The following is a 19,527-nucleotide window of genomic DNA, read 5'->3' as shown; positions in this document are numbered from 1 at the left end:
GAATCATTTATAGAAATGTCAAGAATGCGAATTAGGTTGTATAATAAATTTTTGATATTTTTTGATACGATGCAGTATCCATTATATGTGGCACAAAACTGGTTTAAGCGTTTTCAAACTGGAAATTTTAATTTTAGTGATGCATTTTGCACTGATCCGTCAGTGACTGAAATAGTGAAACAGTGATGTAATCATGTAGAAAAATTGATCAAGATTGATTCATTAGCAGTAGTGATATCAGTAATAAACGAAAAAATGATTACAAAATAGTTGTAAACCGTTTGAAGAGGGCTAGTTACAAAAAAAAAAAAAACTTTGGTATCACACAAAAACTTTTTTGAAAAATTCAATGAATTGATTTTCCATCCGCGAATCGTTGCGAAAACAAAACGAAATCAAACAATTTTTGAAACGAATAATTACGGAATGAAAAAAGGATTACTTATTACTTTAATCGAAGTAACTCATTTAGATGGATAAAAATTGTTACCTGAATTTTTATAAGTGGAAATGGTAAAGGGGCTTATAATAAACCTAAAAAAATTAAGTGCGTGAGCATTGATGGTGGAGAGTGGAAAAGGGGTGAAAAATGTTATTATTGCGATTTCCGGCGAAAGTTGACGTCAAAAGAATTTGTGGTTATTTAAGGCACAGAAAGGTGTACTTTCACCAAGTTTCGTCAAAATTAAATTATTTTTGTGGAAATGAAAAATAAAAAACGAAAAAAAGACAAGATATTTCGCATTTTTCTCGGAAATTTTGACGTTATGTTAAAAAGTGACCTCTACAAAAGCTGTCGATTTTTGCATGATCTATAACGTTTGTATTGGAAAATTTTTTTCATTGTCCTAAACTTGCACCGTCACACTACCATTTGTTTCAATATCTTAACAGTATAAGGTTAGCTTCAAAAGAGGTCTGTGAAAATCATTTATGACAGTTTTTTGGCCAGAAATTCTACAGACGGGAATATAATTTTATCTCAAAAATTGCAAAAGGTGGTTGTAAAAAACGGCACAATTTTTTGACTTCAGTCATTTGACTAGTTTGATGCAGCACTCCAAGATTCCCTATCTAGTGCCCTATCTAGTTCGGTATACCCCTTACATCCTATATCACTAACAATTTGTTTTACATATTCCAAACGTTGCCTACCTGCACTATTTTTCCCATACATATGTCCCTCCAATACTAAAGCGACTATTACAGGATGCCTTAATAATATATGACCTATAAATCTGTCTTTTCTTTTAACATATTTTTCTCTCTTCATCAATTAGCCGCAACAACTCTTCATTTGTCACTTTATCCACCCATCTGTTTTTAACACTCTCCTATAGCACCACATTTCAAAAGCTTCTAATCTTTTCTTTGGTACTCTGATCGTCCAATTTTCACTTCCATACAAAGCTACGCTCCAAAAATATACTTTCAAACATGTTTTCCTGACATTTAAATTAATTTTTAATGTATGCAAAATTTATTTTTGACTGAAAGTTCGTTTCGTCTGTGCTATTCGGCATTTTATATCGCTCCTGCTTCGTCCATATTTAGTAATTCTACACCCCAAATAACAAAATTCTTCTACTTCCGTAATCTTTTCTCTTAGTATTTTTATATTCAGTGGTCCATCTACATTATTTCTACTACATTTCATTACTTTCGATTTGGTCTTGTTTATTTTCATTCGGTAATTGTTGCGTAGGACTGTATCCATGCCATTCACTGTTTTTTCTAAATCTTTTTTTACTCTCTGCAAGAATTACTATATCGACAAATTGTAACATCTTTATCTTTTCACCTTGCACTGTCAATCTGGTTCTAAATTGTTCTTTAACATCATTAACTGATAGTTCTATCTAAAGATTTAAAAGTAACGGGGGTAGAGAACATCCTTGTCGGACTCCCTTTCTTATTACGGCTTCTTTCTTATGTTCTTCGATTATTACTGTTGCTGTTTGGTTCCTGTAAATGTTTATAATTGTTCTTCTATTTTTATATTTGAACCCTAAATTTTTTAAAATGCTGATCATTTTATTCCAGTTTGCGTTATCAAATGCCTTTTGTAAGTCTATAAATGCCAAGTATGTTTTATTTTGCTTTAATCTTCCTTCTACTATTAATCTGAATGCTAAAGTTGCTTCCCTTGTCCCTATACTTTTTCTGAAACCAAATTTGTCTTCTCGTAACACTTCTTTCACTCTCCTCTCAATTCTTCTGTACAGAATTTTTGTTAAGATTTTTGATGCTCGAGTAGTTAAGCTAATTGTTCTGCTTATTATTCATATTTATCTGCTCCTGCTTTCTTTAGTATCATGACAATAACATCACTCTTTTAAAAGTCTAACGGAACTTCTCCTTTTTCGTGAATGTTACACACCAGTTTGTATAATCTGTCTATCGCTTTCTCACCTGCACTGCGCAGTGTCTGCAAGTATCCGGTCTATCCCAGGAGCCTTTCTCCCATTCAAATCAGGCGGCACATGTTTGGTATATTAAACATCATTTGAAATGACAAGAAAAACCTTGTTCTATGTTTGCTTTAAAATACGGGAAGAGTTTTTCCAAATCCTTATAAAATTTACTCTAAAATAAAATACAATGTACGGTACTAATCAACGCTTTAGTAACTGCGGGAAAAACTAACTCTAAAACGAGCCGCACTGTTTCAGTATAATGCAGTTCAGGTTGGTAGATATGACAAATAATAATAATAGTAAAAATTCGTAACCTCTTACGGTTACCAGCCTAATTGCTATCCTATCTTTTAAATTTACTTTTTATCATACAAATATCATAATCTGAAGCTAATGATGATACTTCGTTTTGCGCCCAGTAAAAAAAAAAAGAAAAAATACGCTATGGTGGAGGGGGTAATGCTCTGATATCAACACGCTCTTCAGTGCCCGTGGTTGTATCAAAAGGTATCAGAATTATATATATTAAAATGTATATTTTTAGAATTATTTAAATTTTTTTTTGTGGAGCGTTAGTTATGAATTAATTATTAGAAAAGACAAAGCTCAAATTACTGATTCTTATTTGATTAAAATTATTTTGAAATAAAATATTGAAATTTAAAATATTGAAAGATGTAAAAATTTCTTCTGATTATTACATTAAAAAAATATCATTTTCTAAATTCAAATTGTTGTCAAGATTTTGATTTACATAAATTTTCATCTACCCGAATTTTTTAAATGTACTAATGTTACATTTTTTTCTGTTAAATTTTTTTTCTAATTATATTTAATAAACTCTATGCTTATTACAAAAAAATAAATAGAAACATAAAGAAACAATAGTTAGAAGGATGTCTTTTTCTTAATAATTTTATGTTACTGTTAATTTCATACGTGCTTAAATATCTATTTTTGTTTATTGTTTTAAGATCGTAAAAGTTTATATTACCTCTCTCCGAAATCGATGATTTTGTAATTCAACATTATTTGAAGTATCTTTTAAACGGTCATTACCTAGATTATTTACTGAAAAAAAGAGAAAAGTTTTATTAATTTTTTTTAATATATTTTATTTATAGTCGCATCAACAATTAAAAATATTTGTACTTATCAGTACAAATACGGTATACGTGAAGTCTTAAACTAACTCAGGCCGATTGTTTCTGAGACGTATGGTTAATTGAAACCGAACCACCAAAAAACACCGGTATTCCCGATTTAGTATTCAAATCTGAATAAAAGTACTACCTTTATTAGGATTTGAACTTGACAACTTCGATTTTTAAATCAAATGATTTACGACGAGTTTACCGCTAGACCAAATCTGTGGGTTTTCATTTTTATTATTCTTTAACTATGAATAATTTTACAAAATGTTGTAATAAAAATTTTGCTGTTATTTATGGTAACCACGTGTGTTACCAGAATAAAGCTACATATTTTATTATATAAAATGTGGGTTATACTAGTTTTAATTCGTTTTTACCAGTTTCATCTTTTTCCATCTACAAACTGACAACACTAATAATCATGAGTTAAGTAATTGAACAATATTGTTCACAATTAATTAAGACGAATCTGTCCATAATAAAGTTTTTTAAAAATTTTGAGAGAATTTTACCCTTTACCGGCAATCATCATTATCAAAATAATCTTTACTTTCTCGGCTATATTTCTAGAAAGTGATCAACTCAAGTTGGCCAACATTGGGTTCTCGGAAACTATGTTTTATCAGATTTTGAATTGGGAACTTGATTTTTCCCTACTTTAAAAATACGGTAAAAAAAAAAAAATTAAGACTAACATTTTATGTGTCCCTAGAGACACTAGAGAAAACAATCTTATTACCTTTTAAATCTTCCTCTTTTCAGTATAGCGGCCATCTTAATTATTTCAAATCAAAACCTGATGATTTTATTGGATTTTTGTGTAGTGATTTGGATAGAAATTAGTATTTTAAGATATTTTTGTTTTGGGTATTATTTTCTTAGGCAGCCGTTACGGAGCTACGGAGTGACAGTTGTAAACTTACAAAAACGATAAATACAATTTTAATGCTAAATATCTGTTTTGAGAAATAAATAATGCAGTCAATTAACAAATAACAGAAAAAGTTATCAAACTTCTGTACAACATCCATCACAGCAGATTGTCGAAAGCTTTAAATGATGTTTTCAGAAAATGCTCGCATTTTTACAAATTATGGCCATTTTGAAAACCTTTTATAATTGACATTGCGATTCTGATATAATCTTTTCTTCCCAATAAATAAAAACAAAACCGCACAGTTCAAAGTAAAAATCTCTTAATCTTACCTTTACTGTATTTTCCACTTCACTTAATTTTCGAAGTTTGAAAATATTACTTGACAACTAGGTACTAATATATTATATTCCAATTTAAAATAATATGAATGGCCTTCATATTTGATTTTACACTTGTCAACCCATACCTCTGTAATGGCTGCGTTTAGAGAAAAATAGTAAAAATGTTTTAGAATATTATTTTTGCCAACAAATTCAATAAAATCATGGGCTTGTATTTCGAAATAATAAAGTTGGTCGCCATTTTAAAAAAGAACAACCATTTAAATAATTAGTAATACTGTATTTTTAATTTAGGCAAAAATCTAGGGAAGTTACCTATTTACAGTTTCTCATAAAATTTATAGTTTCTTAGATCCTCCTAATGGTAGCCTTCTTAGATTATCAATCGATTGTATATCTATAAAGAGAAAATATATCAATTGGTATAATTTTTGAGTGTTTTTGCAAATATCGACGTTTCAAAGGCCTATTAATTCAAAAAACAGAAAAAAGTTAGATAAAGACGTATGTACATATAGTATTGACCATTATTTTTTGATTAATATAAATATTTCGAATACAGCTCAAAATTTCTATATTTGGTAGAAAAATTAAAAAACAGGAGCTTTTTTCCATTTTGAATTTTCGACGTGGTCGTAAAAACTGAACTTTACTTTACTTCAGATTCCGGTGTTTGAAGTCAATCAAATTTTGGGGTGTAGGGATAATCAACATTATATTCAAATAATGTTTCTCCCTACCCCGAAAACTTTTTGAACAAAAAAATGTAAACTTGGTTCAAATATTTGGCTGTACACATCCCAGTTTCAATCTTAATTTCAGTACTATCGAGTAATGGCAATTACGGTAGCCATATTTCTGAATAATCTTCTTGAATAAAATTGCACTAGATCTCTCCGATTTTTTTTTTCTTTTCTGTTTAGCCTCCGGAACCACCGTAAGGTATTACTTCAGAGGATGATATGTATGAACGTAAATGAAGTGTAGTCTTGTACAATCTCAGATCTACCATTTTTTAGACGTGTGGTTAATTGAAACCCAACTATCAAAGAACACCGGTATCTACGATCTAGTATTCAATTCCATATAAAAGTAACTCCGTTTACTAGGATTTGAACCATAGATCGCGCTGGCTTATTGAAATAAATAATTACTCCAATGAATAAATTTTTATGCTACCAAAAGTGGGGGAACTGAATTGGACCAGAGATGAACGTAACAGTTTTTTTTTTAACTTTAATTTTCAAGAATTAGATCCAAATTATGAAGTATTAACGTAGATTAAACTTCTTAAATAAGATATTCTTTGGGACCCGAATTAAGAATTAAATAATTGTTTTTTTTTAATTTTATATATTTTTCATGTTGTGGATGTTTTATTTAAAAAAAATATATTTGACATTTTTTCTAAAAATTTTATTTTATTTTTTCTAATGATTTAAGGTGCTTTTTTATGAATCATGAATTTTTGTAATTGAATTTTTTTTATCCTTTTTAGCTGTGCAGCCAATCTAATTTCTATATGATGTCAGTCAAACAAATAAAACCTCTAATTCCACTAGTGTTACGATAGAATAATATTGATTATAATCATTAATTACTAATATTTCACATTATATATTAGTTATATATATGATATATATTAAATAATATTTCACAATTTTTATTTTTTCTTATTTATCTCTTTGTCCTGGCTTACTATGATAAATAATTACAATATAATAAAATAATACCTCTTTTTGTGTTATTAAATTTTCTTAATGGTGAATTTCTTCTGCATATATTGTTTCATTACAAATTTTAGTATAGTATGTGTCCTTGAAATATCATTAAATATTGACACAAATAAAAAAAAAACCGTTCGAAATTATAATCATGCCAAAAGATGCATAAAATGGTCATCAGAATTTACAGGATGAATAATAGAACCAAATCATTTGCTTTGAATAAAATAGTGGATTTTATTTTAGACGGTGTTGAAGTTATATATAAATTATTGTGTAGAGAATTATAAAAGAAAGCTTGACTACAAAGTTGTTACACTTTTCTGACATTGGTTATTTATTCTTATATAATGGACAAATAATGACATGAAAAAAGTTAAATGAATTCCAAAAATCGATATTTTAGGTAGATTTCATAAGAAAGCTATCTAAATGTAATGGGCACCATGATTCGACTTCCGGAAAATTTCGATATATCTTCGCGTTTCACATCCCTCAGACCCCAAACCACCGTCAGTTCAAAAGTGTATGTTCTTTTGGACACGATAATTGCCGTAATCACGGTAAAATTGATACATAAAATATAACGACACAAAATCTCGTTTGAGTTCGTTAATGGGCAAAATCAAACCATGGGGTTGGAAATGGGAGGGCTATTTCGAAAAAAACAAAATATTGCTATAATTTTCCTATTAAGAAAAATATCGAATTCGTTTAAAGTTCCTACTATTCTTTGGATGAGAGCCTAAAACCTATCTAAGTAACGTTTTTTGATATCGCCAACCATTGGCCCAGGAGGTGGAAAAAATGGGGTTTCGAACACAAAAAAACATCATACCTTCCTTAATAGGAACAGTATTGAATCGTTTAAAAGTGGTTGTTAGTCCTGTAAACATTAGTAAAAATTTTGTTTCAAATAATTTTTGATATGACCAACTCTTACGGCAAGGATGACAAAAAAAAAAAAAACCAGTAAAACCAAAATATCACTGTAACTTTCTTATAAAGTAAAATATCGAATTCATTTAAAGTTTCTGCTATTCTTTGGATAAGGACCAATGGATGGAAAAAACTGTAAGAAGATGGGCAGCTTGTCGTATGCTAAACATGTGAAGCTTTTTTCACGTGCAACCACTGTCGTATTGACTAAATTTGAAGTTTTTCTTAACTTTAAGGTGGATATCTTTTTTATCCCCTCCTTAGCACTGGTGAAATCTACCTCCGCCTTACGGCGGACGAAAAAAATTTTTTTTTATTTTATTGGTTCCGTTACCCATAAATTACGTTACCCCCAATATTGCCCCAAAGTATTTTTTTTGGGCCACTTGTACTACTACTACTCTGTAGTACTACTAGGCCTATGAAGATAAAACAAATTTTCTTAAAAAAATATGCAATAAAGTAAGATAAGCATGTACTGAATTTAATGTGGGGTTATGTTTGCATAATTCTGAGAAAGTTGATCTCATTAAACTACATTTCTCAACCCCTACAGACTACATTAACTCCAACATATAACCTATGAATTTCCCCATATACGCAGATCTCTTTTCAAAATTTCATAAAATCGGTTTATCCAATCAAAACTAATTAAGTGTCAAGCACGTCAACATACGTATGTACGTACGAATATTATCTTGAAATTTTATTTTGGTTGCCTGAGTCTTGAAACGTCAAGAAATGCAAAAAAACTCCCCATGAATTTCCCCATATACGCAGATCTCTTTTCAAAATTTCATAAAATCGGTTTATCCAATCAAAACTAATTAAGTGTCAAACACGTCAACATACGTATGTACGTACGAATATTATCTTGAAATTTTATTTTGGTTGCCTGAGTCTTGAAACGTCAAGAAATGCAAAAAAACTCATACCCCATTTTTTGACTGATTATCATACTTTTACAGCATAGCTCTAGAGCTATGGTGCCATGAAAGTAAACATTAACAGAAAATTCCATCCAAGAAAATTATTTCATAACCTTGTGATTGTTTGAAACCAATTGTAGATGTCATAAGTCTCTTTATCTAAATACTTTTTTCCTGTTTATCCTCCGGGAATCACTGTCAGGTATTATTTCAGAGGATGAATGATGATGATATGTATGAGTGTAAGTGAGGTGTAGTCTTGTACAGTCTCAGGTCGGACATTTCTGAGGTGTGTGGTTAATTGAAACCGAACCACCAAAGAACACCGGTATCCACGATCTAGTATTCAAATCCGTATAAAAGTAACCGTCTTTACTACGATTTGAACGTTGGAAATCTCGACTTCGCAATTGATTTGCGAAGACGCGTTCACCACTAGACCAACCCCGTGGGTTTTTACCTAAATATTAGTTCTGATTTTCTTAAACATTGCATTAGTGTGATCATACTTTTTTTTTATGTGCATTCAGAACAAGATAACATAAATACAATGTTAGATAGATTTAATTTGTAATTTTTGCCAATAACTATATAAAATTTATTTTAGTAATATTGAAAAATACTACAATAAAAAAAAAAAAATAAATCGACAACAGTAAATAATAAAACAAGTTAAATATAATAATTTTTGTTTATCAAACTTTAATCACGCTTTTTTTTAATGAAAATTCAGCGCAAGTTGTTTCTAGTTATTCATTCGTAATGAGTGTTAGAATTCAAGGTCACTCAACACAATTTGTTACCTGATCGAGAAAGTCGTTTACTTATAATTAGATACCGGATTATATGCAACATAAATGCTTAAAATATGCATGAAAAGTGTCAAAATACGCAACTTTAAATTAAAAAAAAATAGTAATTTTTGTTTTTTTTATTTCAAAGTCAGCATACAATTAGTAAGTAGTTGAATAATATATCGATAAATTCGATAATTAACCATTATTTAACATTTTGTTACTTTTATAAAAATAAACAATCAGAGGTACTGTTGCGCTCTAAGGGCTGTGCAGCTAATAGTTTTGGCGGGCTACAACGTGAGATTTCATTTATTAACAAGGTACCGCACCGAAAAATATTGAAAATATAGCGAAAATATGCATCATCATTAGATTTTAAAGAAAATATGCAATAACGGGTGAGAATGGGCTTAATATGCAAGTGCATATGCAAATATGCAAATGCATATAATCCGGTCTCTACTTATAATGTCGACCGGTTGTCAGCATCGAGTCTACCTAATTTAAAATTTTATATTTATAAGCTAATATAGATAATATTATTAACCGTTACTTACTGTCAAAAGATGAACTATTAAAATTTTTCGATAACAGGTTTTCTAATTCTACTGTTATATTTGTATATTTTTTTATTTTATTTAAATCAGATTCTTTGTTTGATGACGTTACATTTAAATTTGAAAATTTATTCTCATTAGATTTCATATTTATTAAATTTTCATCATTATGTAATATTTTTTCTGTTTTTGCCTTTCGTAGTTGATCCACATCGTCTGGTAGTAACATGTTATTATAGTTTCCATCAATTCTACCTTTATTGACGTTTTGTTCATCATTGTGAAACAAAGTGGTTATATTTAAATACGTACGATAAATTTCATTGTTGTTGTTTGATGAATTTTGTATAGAATAATCTCTTTCAATTTTAAATTTAATATGTAAGTTTTCATTCGGTTTATTTGTAAAAAATAAATTATGCGGTTTTTGTAAATTTTCATGCGTATTATTACGCGTATCATTTACATTAATTGATTTAGGTAAATATTTCAAATCTTCAGTTTTATTGTAAATATTTTTATCATTATTTAATTCAATTACATTGTCGTTAATTGTTACACTGTTTAGAAAGTTTAATAACTTCTGTAATTCAGTATGATTGTTCCAGTTATTTGTATTGTTTATCAATACACTGCTTTGGTTATTATGTACAACAATTTCTAAACAAAATGATTTAATTTTTATTAACTTTAAATCATGCTCTAACTCAGAAATTAGTATATATATTATTAATGGGTACAAACTCTTCATTATATCTGAAAAATAGAATAAAGCATGTGTTACTTTAATTTGTTTAATAATTGAATTAAGTAAAAGAATAAATAAAAATAATGTAAACAACGTGAAGCAAGAATTGGATATTATAAATTATTAGAATGTGTTTTAAAATATTAAGAAGAATTACATTGTTATTTAACTCGATTACCAAAATATCCTACTAACTAGGAAGTAGATTTGTTTCAGGATATAAAAAATAATTTTTAACCTGTAAATTTACAGTTTTATAGGTTATAAAACTTCACTACAGATATTTATAGGGCTTAAATATTTGATAGGTCTTTCCCAATTACTTTTTTAATTTTTTAAATACGGTTACCTTGTTAGCTTTATACTAAAATCATTAATTACCTTGATTCCATATTACCACTGACTTAAATAATACAGAATTCTAAAATAATGTGCTGTAATCCAGAAAAGGTTCAGTGTCATTTTTATAATAACATAAGATGTGACCTTCAAAATGAACTAAACGAAACATTTTGAGTTTTTGAAAAGCAACCTGGTTTTAAAAACATTATAACGCGATATATAAAATTATATATGTCTTTTACAAAGTGAAACTAACGAATAGTGGTAAAAAATGTACAGATCTCATTTTCTTTGAGGCTAACGATATCCATCCGTCATGCCTCGAGTGAATCAAAACTACTCTTGAAATACATTCCACTGAGTTCACTCAAAAAACGATTCCAATCACAATTAGTATAGATATAAATTTTTTAATCGGTCTCATCAGAATACTTTAGCATCGTTACGGATGCTACCAACATTCTCTCCAGTACATAATAATTTTACTTATAGTTATTTTCTTTTCAAATGCAAAACTTTCATGTCGAATTTCACTTCAAACAACATGGAATTTATATATCGAGATTGAAGATTCGCATGGTAATGATTAAAACCGCAATTTGCAACCCAAAAGAAAAGTTTGGGGCGGTCTAATTCACAAAATAGTCATTTAGTCATTCATTTTTGCTTAACATTCCTCCACTATTTATTAATAAAACATTAATCTAGGCTTGAAATACAGTGCTGGCATTATACTGCTGTTTTACTGTCGAGCAGTGTGAAGAGACTACACTACTATTATAGAGAGTGTATTTTCTAAGACAAGCGAAGATTGACGTCAAGAATTCTAATAAATTATTTTTTTCCTTTACAACCTGTTTTAATTTTTTTATTGAAATTTTGAAATGAAAAACATATTTTATAGTTTTTTTTGTCAAAATATATAATTCAGTGCAGAGATATCTCATATCTTTACTGAGACCAAAATAGAAATTACTTTAAAATAATACCCATATTTAAACCGATGATCAGAATTCGTAAACTGTAGATAAAATTCTGTTTACGTAAATGTATTTAAATAATTATTTTTTATAATCTATAAACCATGTAATAGGCATCCGGTGAGTCCATTTGTTGATAAAGGACGTCGACGCCCTTACCAAAGAAGAGGAATTGGGGAATGACATGTGGAAGATCAATGAAGACTCGGTAACGATCGATGTCCTCTCCCTGAAGTCGTCATATGGAGAGACGAAGTTGGCGACGGTGGCGGTTCCGCCTCTGCTGGCTGATGAATTGCTGAAGGTTGGGCGAATTCGTAGCGGTTGGGTGTCCTGTCGAGTGTCGAAGAGGTCCGCCAAAGAGCGATGATAGGGGGTCGGACACCGGACTGGATCCTGCAGCGGTCCCGACAAAAGGTTGCATTGCTTTAATTGTGTAGCTGAGAGGCAACTTCGAAAAGCTGTCAAATTGAGGGTCAATGTTCCTTATGTAAAGATCGAGAACATTCACTTGGGGGTCGTGGCTGTAGAACCAGGAGCAAGAAATGAGACCCGTCCGCCTTTGCTTTCGAGGGCTGTTGTGACAGCCTCGTCCAGGAGTGGTGGGACGCTCAGGTGTCCCTCGTTCGATGGTTGGACTGGGATTCCCTTTGGAACTTTACGACGGAGGGAGGTAAAGTAAGACCGTAGTCCCGGTGGGTTATCCCTCTGGGGTTCCCCATTAGAGGCGTGGTGTCAAGGCCTCTAATGATGGGATGCCATCCTCTCATTAGAGACATGGAGAATGATTAAAGACCGACTCCCGGCTACCTGGGGGGCAACCTTAGTTCCTGCTGAGGTAGTTTGAGGGGATGGCATCCCCTGGAGCTGTGTGCAAGCTTAGTTGCGGATTCGGTTGCAGGAGGGGGGGATAAGCAAAGGTAACAAAAATAAACAATTTAATAAAAACGTGAAACTTATACGAAATAAACGAGGCTAGAGTAATTTTTAAATTAATTATTCGTAAAAGAGATTTTTTAAATATAATTAAAATTCTCATGAATAAGCTTTACAAACTGATTAATTTGTTTTTTTCTTTTTTTTACATGAAGCAGTTCATATTTTATAAATTCAAAAAAAAAATTAAATTTTATTTCTGGAAGAAAAATTTATTTACATAGATGTTTCTGTTACTTTTCAAAGATAAACAAATTTTATGTTCCAACGTTTACTTAAAATACTTTTACATATTTTCCTTTATCCTGTTTATAAGCTGTAAACTATTAAAGGACCTTTAGACCTTTAAATCTTTAAATACACCGTGTTATTAAAAATTTTAGAACTTAAAAGAAAATAACTGTAAGAATTTTGATGACGTAATTTATTCTTGTAGCAAATACCTGTAAGTGGAACTTTAACCAGAACCGATATTAACAGATTATTAACATAGAATTATTTCTCATTTGGCTGAAATTTTTTTTATTTGTATGTGTGTGTTACAGTATATCGGCGTTTTATTATTATCATATGGATAAATTTAAGAACTTTTTTGAGTGTTTAACATTTTAACCTTCAGTAGTTAGATGTGATTTTTGGTAATGATTTGGTTTAGCTAAAAAAACAACCGAATATGATATTTTTTCTACATTCAAAATCATCTCTTTATCTACGCTATTAAAAATAAATAGCTATTATCATCAAGTTTTAATAAAGGTAAATCTTATTAAATATAATTTAATACATTTGTTATCCAATAGAAAATTACAGGTAAATGCACTAAAAATATTCACTTTTAATATTAAAATTCCACTTACCGTATTATAATTTAATTTAAATAAGCACCTCAGTATATAAAGTACAGATAAAATTATTATTTTACTAACATTTATATTATAATATTCGTCCTTGTATAACACACATCGTTTATAATTCTTTGATTAGTTATGTTTTTCTACCAATTTATATAGAAAAAATTGAACAATATTCACTGTTTAAATTTTTTTTTTCAGATTTTTACTAAAAAAAAAAAAATAAACCAAATTAAGTTAGCATTTTATTTTATAAAATAATTCACTAACTTCTATCAGTAGTTCATATTAGTTTTTAAAATGTGAACAGATAATGAAATACCAACGAAATAAATATTTAATTAACTTTATCATTCTTATCATTTGAATTATTTGTTTAACATGTATAGTATATCTAAAATATTTTTAATTAATAATCTAATTAAAATTAAAAAAAAATCATTAATATTACTATTTTACAGACTTTTATGAAAATTTTGTAATAAAAGTGATTATTTTTATGAATTGAATAAGATATACTTAACCAATAACCTATATTATTTTTATTTACTTAATTTTATATACATGCACTTTTTTATTTAATTAAGAATTATTAAAAGTTAAAAAAAAACTTATTTATCATTCATTTGTCTATATAAATTAATTTCTTATTAATTTACGTGACATTTGTTCATCTTGTAATGCTCTTTAATTTTCATTTTAAGAATATGAATGAATATCATTTAAACAGATCTCAACGCCACGTTTAGTTACCCACTTATGCGCGCGCGTATAATTGACCGAGAATTACGGAAAATATAAAAATGTTCAGTAAGAAATTTGGGTTCGTTTTGAGTCCGTTGATCAGATGTTTTTACCTTTAAAATTATTCAGTATTAAAATTATCCGTGAGAAAAAAAATTAGAATCCTTCGTAAAAATTTTAAATCCCAGGCTACCTCCTCGACCATACAACGTTTTTATAATCAGAATTAAACTATATTTAGTGTATAATATAAACCAAATTAAGTAAAAAAAGATCAATTTTTTATTAAAAACATTTGGTTTCTACTTATGCTCTTTATCAAAGGGAATACGTTCTCTTGTTCAACAGTTACCCCATTTAACATTTTTTAATGAAGTTTTTAAAGCCAAGTCTTTAAAAACAAAAATTCAAAATCAAAAAAAAAAAATTATATATTCTTAAGTAGAGTCAAACGGGATTTACTTTTTTTTTTAATTTATGTCATATACGTATATATACTATACACAGTTGGTTATTCTTTCCACAACTAATTTATTTACAATCGATTTCTGCAGTAAAACCATAAATAAATGGTATAATTATAATATTCACATGATACAGGACTCTTTATGAACTCCTATAATAATTCAATCAATATCTAGAAAAAGAAAAAAACAATAATAGCCGAAGTTTTCAATAAACAGAAAAAGATGGACGGGTCACCTGTTACGAATGCCTCAACATAGGTTGCTATTGCGTACCCACCAGGATGGTCTAGTAGTGAACGCGTTTTCGCAAATCAGCTGATTTTGAAATCGAGAGTTCTAAGGTTCAAATCCTAATAAAGGCAGTTACTTTTATACGGATTTTAATACTAGATCGTGGTTACCGGTGTTCTTTGGTGGTTGGGTTTCAATTAACCGTACATCTCAGATATGGTCGTCCTGAGACTATAAAAGACTACGATTCATTTACACTCATACATATATCATCCTCATTGAAGTAATCCTGACAGTGTTTCCGAAGGCTAGACAGGAAAAAAAAGTTGCGATCGCGTGCGTGGTATTTATTATAAGCCGGATAGAAGAAAAGATGTAGGCAGACCAAGACGTTGATGGGCGCCGGAACAGGCTAATCAAGCCTAAACCTTGAAAAAGGAGGGGAAGGAAAAGAAGAAGTTCGTAAATACAAGAATATATCCACTTCACTTGGTGATTTAAAAAAAAAAAAAAAATAATAATAAACCTAACAACAGAGTTGTAGGACTTTTCTGTCACGTGGATCTTTTCTAATGCACGGCTTGCACATAACTTAATTTACAATATTTATCATTTTATTTAAATATAATATTTTTTCGTTTATTTAATTCAATGATACTAACTAAAGCGCGCGCGCAAACCGTACTTTATTCGCATGGGTGTTGCTGTACTAGCGGCCGTTTTAAATACTTTTTCACACTTTAAATGTTATTTATTTCTACCGCTCACCTACGACGTCAAAACACTCCAGACGACTACAACAACTGTACGTCAGTGCTACACCAACGCTCACTGTGGTTAGAGGAGGTACTAATAACGCAGTATACGCACTTAGCCGTTAGTTTATTTAGAGGTTTTTTGTGGCGGAAGTGCGATTTTGTAAATTTTTTGGAAATATTATTTTTTAATTTAACCAACGTTATTTTTAAACCAAAGACGTTGGTATTTAATACCAACTGTTTCACATTCTGATCAACAGCCGGAAGCTCTAGGTATTCGAAAATCTCATCGTTCCTTGTGACTCACTCTATAAAACTTGAAAATTAAGTCTAAAATAATTGATATTTTAAATAAGGATCCCATTCAACCCCTCGTTTTCTAGGATTTAAAAATGTAATTGGAATAATTTTTTACTTCATTAAATCGGCCCGATTTGGTGCATTGTTATTCAACAAGCTGAAAATATTGAAGTTTAGAAAAAAAAATTGGTACCACGATGCGTCTTAGTCGTAATAGATTGTAAATTTGGCAAAACTAGAATATCTAAGCCAAATTTTAACTATTACAGCCCATGGGTTTTTTAAGATATAAGCCAAAAAATGTTTAAAAATGATGTTGAATATCTCCCACCCACTACATCCAGTTTGACTTTTTTAAAAAAACGCCACTAAACAAAAACGCAAAAAATTAAAATTGCATAAACTATCCCTTCCTTTTTTTAATTTTGTTCAAAATTTAATGTCATCAGTCTACCAATATAGAAATTTTTTCTGCCATTTTTGAAGAATTTATGTTGAGCCAGCCCGGAGGTATTAGTCATAATACATACATGAGATGTATGATAACATACATACTTAAAAAATATCTACAATCTTTTTTTTTTTATTAAAGGGGTCCTGAAACGTTGACATTTACGTAGATAAAGATATCCAAAATTTTCGCCGAATTCTATGTTTTCTCTCTATATCTATGATGCTGCAGCAAAGCTGAGAAAGTTATAAATAGTTGTTATTATGAACTTCATTACGTTAGGAATATTTTTTTTACACTGAATTGTTTGTTTAAAAACTTTACATTCATAATTTCAGTTTTTAACGGATTTGAAAAAAATTATGAAGGAAAGAATAATTCCCATTAAAAACCAGTTGGAATCTCGTTCATTTGTTAAAAATAAAAACAGTCACTTAAACAAAGAGGATCAATAGGTTGAGGATCAACCTAATTTGAATAAAATCAATAAAAACCAAATAATGAATAAAATCGCAATAAAAATCACGTACTTGTCAAAATACCTAATTTTATTAAATCACTGTAAAATTATGGTTTCCTTTCATTGATTGTGACTTTCTTTTTCCTGTTTAACCTCCGGTGATTACCGTTCAGATAATACTTCAGAGGATGAATGAGGATGATATGTATGAGTGTAAATGAAGTGTAGTCTTGTACAGTCTAAGTTCGACCATGCGTGGTTAATTGAAAACCTAACCACCAAAGAACACCGGTATTGAACACTAGGAATTGAACGCTGGAACTCTCTACTACCAAATCAGCTGATTTGGGAAGACGCGTTCACCATTAGACCAACCCGGTGGGTTCATTGATTGTAAATGAATTATAACGACATTTCATATGTAAATTTATTTTACTGCAGCTAATAAAGTTTATGTAAACAAATTATCTTAATTTGAAAGGGAGCGACGAAAAAATTAATTTTTATATTACGTTTTCTGGGAAACCAAATGATAATAATGAAAATGTTTAAAAATTATCTCATTAAATGATGTAACAACATCGATTAAAATTTATAGAATCTCTCAACTACATCTCTCAACTACATAGTTACTACTCATAACTACATTTTAGCTCCCATTTATTATTTTAATAACCATTTCTATATTTAATACGAGGCTTCATTGATTTTTATACGATAGTTAAAAAAATATAGCAGTTGCAAGATTTGATTATTCCTAAAGCGAGTTAAATAAAAGCTTTTAAGAAATATAAAATTTTACTGTGTAAAACCAATTATTACTTCTAATTGCACGAAACTGAATATAGTATAAACAATAATAGATGGATCATTTAGTATTAATTTTTCATTCGCCATGCTTAAATATTTTTTTATTTCAAAATTAACCTATGCGTGTAAACGGAAACAATCGTTTGATCTAAACGGTAATCAGTTTCAAACCTTGCTTAACTACAATTAACCGAAGAGATTGAACGTGTTTAATGCCTTATTTATTCGCTTAGGATGTTTATTGCAATGTTTGAAGAGGAGGATTTGAAACGTCCTCCTTCTCGATTGTAACATAATTTACTGTAGTGCAATAGGGGTTTTAACTGTGCAGCTCAATCACAAAGCTCTAATTCATTATTCGGTCCTATAATGTGAGGAAATCGGTTAAGTCTATTTCATTAACAATATCATTTAATCCTTCATATAAGGTTACTTAATTCAATTTATCAAATCTTAACTAGTAAATGTTAAATTTTATTACATAGTAACATATTTTATTAAGTGTCTCCATTATGTTAAAAATATCATAGAAAATATTATTTTTTTTTTATATTTGTTAACAATACTAATTTAAAAAACTTAAAAAAAGACAACATATTAAATATATGGTTTAATAATCAATTCAGTTGTTACAATAACATGTTTATTTACTTCGAAGAAAAGGATGTTATTCGTAAAACGATTTAAAAAAATTACAATATTAAAATGAAACGCAATAAAATACCATACTATACTAGAAAAAAATTATCATTACTTCTTTAATCACAAATTAATAAAAATATAAATGTTAAAAATAATAAGGTACGGTTTGATAAGTGTAAAAAAATACATCCATTGTGAAAAAGCTCTACAGCCTTTAATAGTATTTTACATATTTATATATATATATATATATATATATACAGGGTTATCATAAAAGAATGGTGCGGTTTCAGTAATTCATAGGAAGATTGTAGGGAAATTTCTAGATGTTATATTGGTATCCCTGAAAGCCTCCAACCCAAAAGTTTGTTTATCAGCAGTTGTTGTAACCACAACGTGAGTTCTTGTATTGTTGTTGCGGTGAGTTTAGTGAGGTACTATGTTCTCGGATAAAGACAAAGCAAAGTGTGTTTTATTGGTGGCCGAATTAAAATCCGTAATTTTAGTTCAACGTGCGTTTCGACGTTAATTCGGAAGAGAACCACACAAAAATAACATAACACGTTGGTTCATACGATTCGAAGAAACCGGATCGGTTAAGAAACAGAAATCAACCGGCAGACCAAGTGTACCAGACTAGACGGTTGAACTAATTAGACAATCGGCAATTATGAGTCCAGGGAAGTCCATCCCCCGTTGAAGCGTCGAATTAGGTATTACAAAATCAACAGTTCAAAAAGTTTTATATAAAAAACTGAAATTACACGCTTATAAAATCCAGATAGTGCAGGAATTGAAACCCGATGGTGTAAAACGTTACAATTTCGCTGTTGAATTGTTGGACGGAATAAGTGAGAACGAATCATTTTTATACGATATAATTTTTACAGACGAACCTACATTCCACGTGAATGGATGTGATAACAGACACAATTCACGAATATGGGGCTCTGAAAACCCACATGCAATTATTGAGAAACAACGTGATTCGCCTAAAGTTAATGTTTGTTGTGGTGTGATGAGAAATCGTGTAATAGGGCCTTTCTTCTTTGCTGAAAAAACAGTTAATGGA

At 29.6% G+C, this 19,527-nt stretch overlaps 1 protein-coding gene across 2 annotated transcripts in view; it reads right to left on the bottom strand.

Annotated features, from left to right (window-relative positions):
* Positions 1 to 13,766, bottom strand: part of LOC142330058 (uncharacterized) — a 40,974-nt gene extending 27,208 nt beyond the window's left edge. For both annotated transcript variants that reach the window (XM_075375091.1, XM_075375090.1), the window contains exons 1-3: positions 13,599 to 13,766; positions 9,736 to 10,491; positions 3,412 to 3,488 (exon numbers count right to left, since the gene is read on the bottom strand). In XM_075375091.1, the coding sequence (XP_075231206.1) occupies positions 3,412 to 3,488; positions 9,736 to 10,486 (828 nt within the window). In that variant the 5' untranslated portion in view covers positions 10,487 to 10,491; positions 13,599 to 13,766. The remainder of the gene's footprint in view (positions 1 to 3,411; positions 3,489 to 9,735; positions 10,492 to 13,598) is intronic.
* Positions 13,767 to 19,527: the final 5,761 nt, after the last annotated feature.

This window comes from Lycorma delicatula, chromosome 9 (assembly GCF_047948215.1).
Source record: "Lycorma delicatula isolate Av1 chromosome 9, ASM4794821v1, whole genome shotgun sequence".
NCBI lineage: Eukaryota > Metazoa > Arthropoda > Insecta > Hemiptera > Fulgoridae > Lycorma > Lycorma delicatula.
The sequence above is the reverse complement of the archived record's forward strand: the minus strand, read 5'-3'. Positions and strand labels throughout refer to the sequence as shown.